The 9,764-nt window shown below is 36.3% G+C and overlaps 1 protein-coding gene across 1 annotated transcript in view; it reads left to right on the top strand.

Moving 5' to 3' along the window:
- The first annotated feature begins 5,169 nt into the window (after window positions 1-5,169).
- The window catches only part of LOC134531602 (acetylcholine receptor subunit alpha-L1), a 72,101-nt gene continuing 67,506 nt past the window's right edge, over window positions 5,170-9,764 (top strand). The window contains exon 1 of the mRNA XM_063367345.1: window positions 5,170-5,361. Coding sequence (XP_063223415.1) covers window positions 5,170-5,361 — 192 coding nt within the window. The remainder of the gene's footprint in view (window positions 5,362-9,764) is intronic.

Genomic DNA, 9,764 nt, shown 5'->3' with positions numbered 1-9,764 from the left:
TTAAATTTTATATACTGTATGCTACTATAATAATTTTTAGCATAAAATATTATTTTTGCTTTTTTTTTCAGAATAATTTTTACTAAATTCAAATATTTTGTTTTCCTATCCATCAAAAAAACTTCATCGATCAAAAAATTATCTAATGACATATCATTTTCATATCAGCAAATCGAGAAGGCCAGACTATTCTGGAATTTATTTGGACATAACAATCAATAAATTTGTTATTTTATTTGTTTTTGGATTCAGACTATTGCTTTGTTATTTTATTGATTCATCCTGACATTAATTTAAAAGAATTTCTCTGGTCTGTTACTGGTTATGTTCGCCTTTTGTTCTCCAGTTAATTGGTTCAAGGGTAAGCTGAAGATTAAATAACTACTAACTTTCAAGATTCAATTAATTTAATTAATTAGGAATTCTTGCGAGACAGAAACAAGCGATCAATGCGAACGAATATTTAATGCGATGGGTTCAGCCTCCCCAAGGCAACAATAGCTTTCTAACCTCCTCTTTTTTTACTTCTGAAGCGCCAGAAAGAGAGACCGAAAAAGTTGATGTTCAACTTCCGCGTAACTTTGAGATCACTCTTACTAATTTCTTAAATGCTAATTGGTTCAATAATGGTTCCAAAAAAATACTATTCTGTGTAATTTTTCTCATTTATGAGAGAACATAAAAAAAGTAAAGATCTTTCATATTTTAAAGCTAAACTCAGAAATATGTTTCAGAAAAACTTAATATATTTAAAAATTTTGCAGTGAGGTTAAGTTATTATTTTATACTCTTAGATCACTGCGTTAGCATGGATTTGGAAGGATCCTGAGTTTCATATATAAAGGTAAATATTTACATTTTTTCAAATCAAAATTTTTCTTTATTCTATCTGTAAATATAGTTAAATTTTCCACATATTTTGCCGTTATGTATTAAGAAGCTAGGAAATATCGCATCTAGGATGTAAAAAAAACAATAATACAATCTGAACGACTAGATAGAATACTATGGCTTTATTGGCTAGATTTTTTCATTAAGGAGTATGACTATACAGAAAAATTCAATAGAGTGTAAAGTTTTAAAATTTTCGAAGGTTTTCTTTATAAAATAAGGGATTTCAAAAAATTAAAAAAAAAATTGGTTGTAAAATTATTTACAACAAATAAGAAAGATCGCAATAACTAACCAAATCTTAGAAGAATATATATATATATATATATATATATATATATATAAAGGATTTACTTTTACAATTGCATCATAGAATGTTTAAAGAAGTTAAAATTAGTTTAAATTCGTTATATTATATTTTTCGCTATAATTTTTGGTTGTTATAGAGAGTTTTCTTATGTGATATAAATAATTTTACAACCTTTTTTGGTTTCAAGCCTTTATTTTATAAAAACAACTGTTTAATTTTTTTTTAACTTCAAACTGTTGTGAATATTTGTGCACACTCATTTTCTCCGTAATGAAAATATCTAGCCTACAAAGCAAACCCCATCGAATTTAATCAAGTCGTTCATAGTCTATTATTGTTTTTATATTCTCGTCATTCCTATCCTCTTAATTGTGTTACTGAATTTAGAAATAATAATATTTGGTGGTCTTTTTTATTTATAAGTTTACATTTTACATTGCAGTCTCCTCCTTACGCATGTTTTATATTATTTTCATTCTTCTTCTTTCCACTTCCTGATGCTCTCCAATTATTTGTCCTTAACCATCCTCGAGTTTACTATCCTTAAATGACGCAACAAAAATTTAAGTCTTTTCACATTACCATTTATAATTACTCCCTCCTTCTACGGTAAAATCAATTTAAATTCTTCAATGTGATTTTTAATTAAGTTTCTTTTTTTTTTTCTCTACATACGTATCTCGAAATATCTCAGCTTTTACTTACATTTCCATATCACAGCTTTTTTGGAAAGAGAAATATATTGCACAAACGTAACTTTACAAGTAATTCTCGCTTATTTAAGCATTATTCATAATTATTAATCTCTTCCTTTCTATAGCAATATAGATTTTTTATATCATATGAATGAAGAGAAATATGGTACTTACATTTTAATCCAAAGAATTTCCAATAGTTGCTAGTTATTTCAGGCCTAGTAATAATTTTGTTTACAAACTTTACTTCTTGATGATATAATGTTAATTTCTTTAAAGTGTTCTAAAACACACAGTCATGCAGTGCGTTGTGTTTTCGTGTCTACGCCAATATAAAAATAACTGATACTCGAAGTTTAACAATAGAATAAACAAACTTATTGGCGCATAAATTAGAAATTGTTATAATTATGGGCATGCGTTTTTCGCGAAATAATCTGCTCGCTCGTTAGACTGCAACAAGGTATGCCATTGTTCCCTTGTGATTGGCGGCCGTCTGCGAGAGAAGCCATCGCCCTGTCTGGCCGGGCCATTCAGGACGAGTTTGCTTCCGCACTGGACGGCTGTGATTGGTGCGCCGACAGTAGACATGCACCTGGAATAAACCCAGCCAACCACGAGACACAGAAAATGCTATAGAGTTTTAGCACACAGCTGGTCGGAAAATCTTTTCGCGAAAATCACATGGCCCTAGTTACAATAGAAAAATTAAATAACTGCCGTCCAAAAATTTTTTATTTTTTTTTTCAATTTATCACGTGATAGCTGAAACTTACGAAAATTTGTTCCGTTATGACGCGGCATTGTGTGTGTTTAAATTTGGTTACAATTTGAATTTTAAATGTTAAATCAAATACACAATTCACAACATGTACTTTTATCAGGGAACACCTAATTTAAAAGTAGTAAGAATCTTAAAATAAAATTAGTAATAAAATAAAATGAAATATATTTGTTCCTTTAAAATTAAAACATTTAGAGGGAAAAGCGCACTTTTTTCGATTTTTCCTGTTGTCCTCTAACGCCAATAAACATGCGGGGTAGACATCACAATATGTTTAAGATGGCTGGCAACTTGGGCACCCCAATATATACGTAGTGTGTATTAATTTATTAGCAGTAATTTTCCTGTCACCACATACATGCACAAAAGTTGGATTATAAAATAGGTATTTATAATACATTGTAAACTAAAACATTCTTCATCACTAGGGGCAAGAATTTTGTGCAAAAATATCTTAACGCCCAATTGACTTGTAATATAGTATGCCTGCGCCAGCAATTTCTGCCTTGTGATTGGCGGCCGTCTGCAAGAGAAGTCATTGCCTTGGTTCGCCGGGCCATTCAGGACGCGTTTTCTTCTGCGCGAATTGCTGTGATTGGTGTTCTAACACTAGACATGTATATTAAAGAAACTCGCCCAATCATAATCACAGACGATGATACAGTGTTTTAACCCTCAGCTATTCTCGAAATCTTTTCGCGAAAAGACAGATTCTCAGCAAAAATGGAGCAGTGAAAATGATTGATAAACTTCGACAAACACCAAAACTAAAAAAAAAGTTACTCAATTTATTCATTTTATTGCATAGATATGAAAATGCTTAAATCGAATAATTAAGTTAACTTTGATGGAAAAAAATATATCCCCAGATCTCTTAGGAAGCCGCAAGAGACTAATCTACGGGGAATGGAAGAAATTCTCGTTTTTGATGACCTCTAGGATAGACTCCACGATCCTCTATGTATACGGTAAAATTACACCTGTCCATTGGCTACTGACTCGGACATATGTTAGCTGGGATGCTTGTGATTCATAGGGACCGGAAAAATTCACGGGTTCAATGACCTGCAAGATGAACTCCATAGTTCTACGTACACTCGATCAAATGTCACCCACTCATTGGCTGCTGTGTTTTGAGACGTCCCAACGTAGCAGCCTGTGATTCGATACAGCTTTCGCCGGGTGTTTCTAATTGGACCAGAGTCATCCAGGTGAGTTGTGAGCCAATAGCAGAGGCAGCACTGAGGTATAACTATTTGTATTTTAGCCTATCGCGAAATGATTTCGCGAATTTTTCCGGTCTCTACGTATCCACATGCATGGTGTGGCGCCCTTAAGCCCTACCACTAGGATACCCTTTCACCTTCCCTTGGCAAGAGACCACGTGTCGTCTCGGCCAGCTACACACGTGGACGAAGAGGGTGTGGAGGCGTGATGTAATGGGAACATGAGAAAATACACTCCTTAAACATTATTGCAAAGCAACTGACAGGGTCTCCTGAGCCATTGTTAAGGGGCAAGTATTTTTTTTCACAAAATATGTCCTGTACGCTCTTTAGACGACTCGTTCCATTGTCTTATTTGACCGGACTTTTGCAGAAACATTGTGGTGGTTCTTGTGGCAAAGGTATAAATTTACCTGAAAGAAACTCCACTAATTTCCGTCTATGAAATTAAAAAAATATATACATATACACTTTCCTGCAGTAAATGATACCCATCCCTCCCTCCTTTTAATAATACAAAAATACAGTGGTTTCCAGGTCTGAGTCCCACGGCAACCCTCATTTGAAGAAACGTCTGGCGTTAAGCCCACCGCAGCTCTGTGCGAGTTCTCCGGTTAGCAGAGTGCGCTAGTGTGTCTCTCCTCCTTCGCAGGCGAGATGCTCTGACAGTTAGCAAACAAGAAATGTACTCGAAGGCGCAGGTTTCTATATATATATATATATATATATATATATATACACACACACACACCTCGGGTTGACTTCAGTTTTTATTTATTTTTTTAAAAACGACATCATTAACAAAACCCAGGGAGAGAAAGTCCGAACGTTAACGAGCGTATTTTTCACGCAACGTTTGATTTGTGATTCGACCCTGTGAGTACATGCCGAGGCTGGAGAGGAGTTCTATCCCCTCTTATTAACATTTTTTTTCCCCCTACACCCTCGGGCGACTCTCTCCGTCCTCGTCTTCGCAACAATTTGCATTCCTGCCGCTCCCCTCGGGCGCTGGCGACTGCCTTAAGAGCCGCGCTCCGGCCGGCCAGGTTGCGCGGCGCGCTGCGGGCTGCGTCGGGCAGGGGCGGCGCTGCGCGCGCATGCGCGAGGCCCCGCCCCCTCCGCCGCGCGCTATCCCCTCCACCGCGCGCTGCCCCCTCCACCGCGCCCGACGGCGGCGGCCGGTGCAGCGCTGGCTGCGGCTCGCCCAGGGGCCGCCGGGCCACAAGGCGTCGGGCGGCCCTCACGTGACCCGGCCATGCCAGGATGGCGCCGGCGTCGCTGCTCGTGCTGCTGCTGGTGGCGGCGTGGGGGCGGCGCGTGCACGCCAACCCGGACGCCAAGCGCCTGTACGACGACCTGCTGAGCAACTACAACCGCCTCATCCGCCCCGTCAGCAACAACACGGACACCGTGCTTGTCAAGTTGGGGCTGCGGCTGTCGCAGCTCATAGACCTGGTGAGTGTCACTGCCGCCACCCTCAGGGTTATGACTAGGGACCGGAAAAATTCGCTGGTTCAATGACCTGCAGGATGAACTCCATAGTTCTACGTACACTCGGTCGAATGTCACCCACTCATTGGCTGCTGTCTTGTGAGACGTCCCAGCATAGCAGCCTGTGATTCGATAAAGCTTTGGTTGGGTGTTTCTCATTGGCCCATCGTCATCCAGGTGAGTTGTGAGCCAATAGCAGAGGCAGCACTGAGGTATAACTATTTGTATTTTAGCCTTTCGCGAAATGAATTCGCGAATTTTCACGGTCTCTAGTTATTACGTTTCTTAATTTTCTGCTTCCATGTTGCACGCTACCTTCGTACTGGTTTCAACGAGACATTCCCTTGTTTTTTTGCCAGTTTGTTACTGGCATCTAGTCGACAAGAAGTATCAAGTAACACATGATTCAACAATAGAGGGTATTGATGCGTGTAACAGTTTCGGGCCTAGTCTACTGTCCTCACAGAGGGTCAGTAATTTGTAGCGATCCGTGTGTCGGCAGGTCAAGATGACAGCAGCCAAATCAATTAAAAAGTGTTGAGATTTTTGGTCTAGCTTGTAAACAAATTAATCTGCAATTTTTCCTTGCATCTAGTTATTCCACTACTTTAAATATTTAAGGCAGAAAACTTACAATTTCATGTCATATTTAACCTCTTTCTCTGTTCTGAATGTAGCATAACAACTCAAACAGTTCATTTGCTACATACCTTTGTGTGATAAAGGGTTTTTGGTGCTTGTTAATGTCAATTGTTACCATATGTCACCTCTATATTGGTAGCTTACTTATTTCCTAGTCTAATGAAAATTTTTAATTTGTCAGGAGCATGAAGGCTAGAATAAACAATTTAAAGCACTGCATAATCATACACATATTATTTTTAAATTTTAAGCGAGCCCATTATTTGTTATGCTAGCAGCAGATAACCGTATTATCACAGAATCCCATTAATACTTGTGTTCTTCTAGGTGATTTATAACTTGGGTTTTCACAATCGTTGTGTAAGGAAGAAGAGAAACGAAAAAATATTTGTTCTATAAGAATTTAATAATAATTTTAGTTAGAAGATGTTACACTAAAAAGAGTCTTTACTGCAAGAACATTAATCTAAGTGCCATGCTAAACCTGTCAACTATACGTACAATTTATGAACAAAATATGTAATGAAAAAAAAAAACTTTGTTAAATCACCAAGAGGCTTTTTGAAGTCCAGGGTCTCTCGCTTCAAGATTACGTCCCAGACGATGACAGAGCGCGGACAGGCGACGAAGCGTGTCACTGTCACCTTAGCAACCTGTCACCGACTAGGAACTACTGAAGAGAGGTGGATGCTTTGAAAAAATTTACAATTCAACAAAAGTAATCATGATTTTTGTTGAAGAACAAGATTATAAAAAATAGGTTATGGAAACACGATAAAAATCTGCAATCTGAATTATTTTTTACAACATATGTTGAATAACACATTTTCTTTCGTGAAATATTGAGACTAAGTTTTAACCTATTACATCCAACAATACAGCACTTTACTGTGTCAGCTATGTCTGTACGCGTCTGTTCGGAAGAAAACAAATAACGCTAGCCTAATATGATCGGATCATCAACTACACGACCAAAAATTCCACGTTCGTGCAAATTAGAAATTCTGCTTTCTGGTAATAATAAATGTATTTTAGTATTTTGAACGTGGCTGACATAAACCAACCAACGTTTATGTTATGTTTTCCTAGACCTGCGAACAAAAGAAAAAAAACAAGGTTTAAAAATTGTATTCTCTGAGCCTGAAGATCTGTGAAAGTTATGCTACCAGTGATATACGACAGAAATATGTAATTGTCATAGAACGCGTATTGATTTTACCCAACGCGGAAAATTTTTGTAGAAATTTTTTTATAAGTTATGCTCCACGCATGTAAAAAAACAGTTCAAAAATGTATGCATTAACTTGGAAGATTTAGTTGCAAAGAGCTCGTTAAGGGAAACATTAATTTACTTTTGTAAGTTTATACATGACGGCGACATAGGTCATTCTTTTTGGGATTTTAAAGCAACCTTTGTTAAACTTTAAATTAAAATGGCTATTGTCAGACTTTTAATTACACTTTCTATTCGCAGGAAATAATGGACGTGCGGTCGCTGAACGTTGTTAGTTCTGACGCGCTGGGCGCTGGAGGGATCGAATAAGCAGTGGCCTTGTCGGCTTGACAAGTCGTCCATCATGCAGCAAGTTTGCTAGTCACTTGAGACTCCCGTTTGCTTGTCTCTCGCACTTTCACACTTCTATGATGTTCGCAAAGTGCCTTCGTCAGCCAGAGATAACAAGCTGGAGATGAAGGTTACCAAACAATGTTCGGCTCAGTTGAAAGAACCACAAATTTGTAATTAGTAGAGACCTGAAAAATTCGCGGATTTATTTCGTGAAATGCTCCAATTCAAATAATTGTACCTTAGTGCTGCTTCTGCCATTGGTTCACTGCTAATCTGGAGTAATGAGGGCCAATTAAAGGCCCTCTCTCTTTGAAGTGTCGAATCACAGGCCGCCCAGTCGAGACGACTCACAAGTCAACAGCCAATGAACAGTTGGCATTTGCCCGAGTGTGTAGAGGATAGCGGAGTCTATCCTGGAGGTCATTGAACCCGCGATTTTTTCCGGTCTCTAGTAATTAGCCAGCGATACAAAAAATTCGCCAAATCTTCTCGGGTTTACAAAAAAAAACTAAAGTATAACCCCAGCCCAAAATTTATTTGAAAAATAACATCTGGGACTCTAATGTAACGAAAAGTCCTTATGCAATATACAGGTTCCATCAAAATTTTAGTGAGATCAACAGTAGATTTAAGATTATAATGTTTTGTTTATAAATTTATGGTAAAAGTTACTTATTGATTTTAATTACTCAAGATTATAAATACATTTGTTATTAAATAACTAATTACCTTATGATTTTAGTTAGTATTTCCTAAACAAAAAATTAGAATTAGGCTATAGAAAATATTTACTACAGCAGATGTTATTTTATATTTTCGAAGTAATGGAGATGGTATGATTTTTTTATGTATTTGGACAAACCTGCATATACTTAAACTTTTCAGTATATTCGTAAACTGAAGAGGATGATTAATGTCTGAAATATTCATGGATTAACTAAACTTTTAATGTGTGGGCCATGGTGTAGCTGACATACTATTTGACATCATTCTTTAAGGCTATGAAAAATATGTTATATTATTTTTAATATAAAAATTTTGTATTAATATTTATTACAATTAGAACTCAAGATTATTATTAGTACCTAAAATATACAACAATTATATTTTATTTAAAATTAAAAAATAAAATATATCATTGGAAAAGACAAATTGTGAATGAAAAAGTAAATCCTACCTCTCCACTAATACGGTGAGTAGGTTTGAAAAATCGTGATTGACAAAGAAAGTTAGGTAAACTAATGACAGTCCAGAGGAAACATTGCTTAGTGGCCATTAAAAAGAAGTTTTTAAAATTTTAATGCCATTAAAAACAATTTATTTAAAAATGTGAACGAAATATTTTTATATTATTTTTTCTTGAATCCGGGTCTCACACTTCATGAATTATTTTCCACATTAATATTAGTTTTTGACTGTATTTTTTTTTTGTAATTTTGTCTCTATAGATATCATGCATTTGTTTTTCTGTAACAAATATTTTCGCGGATATTTCCAAAGTGTAATAGAATAGATGTGAAAAATCCCGAATGTGTTCGTAATTTACATCATTTGCGTGACATTATACACCCATTATATTGCAACGGGGTTGGAGTAGATAACAATAAGTATCAGATGACGACACACATTTTAAACCGAGGGGGGAGGGTTTGAATAACTAATAAATAAAAAGTGGTGGCTTTACCAAATGTAATGGGATAGTGTTTATAAACAAAGACAAACCGACTCTCAATAACTATTATCTGGTCAATAATAAGTTATGAACTCCTTAATTTGGTGGAGATTATACAGAACACTTAATAAATTCGTTTTTAGAATAATAGAAATAATACCTGAATACTTGGCCTGCATCGATTCGATAGAGGAACGCAGTGTGTTAAATATTATTTTTTTAAATAGGTAAGTTTTACATGTAATCTTGCTTGATACTTTAATCAAGTTACATCAACCTCAGATCAGTTTAGACTGGTCCTCTCGCCCTGAACTAATGCCAGTGAACAAACTATAGGCTAGCCTCTAACCACTTTCGTTAACGTTAACTAATTTCTCAAATCTACTTACGAAATTTTAGAATGTTAAATGTTTATGAAGTATTCTGCTCTTCGTGAAACAACTCCGCTGATACTTTCCCCTTCACCAAAGAGTGTCCATGCTAAAT

The sequence above is a fragment of the Bacillus rossius genome, chromosome 1 (genome assembly GCF_032445375.1).
Source record: "Bacillus rossius redtenbacheri isolate Brsri chromosome 1, Brsri_v3, whole genome shotgun sequence".
Lineage (NCBI taxonomy): Eukaryota > Metazoa > Arthropoda > Insecta > Phasmatodea > Bacillidae > Bacillus > Bacillus rossius.
The sequence above is the reverse complement of the archived record's forward strand: the minus strand, read 5'-3'. Positions and strand labels throughout refer to the sequence as shown.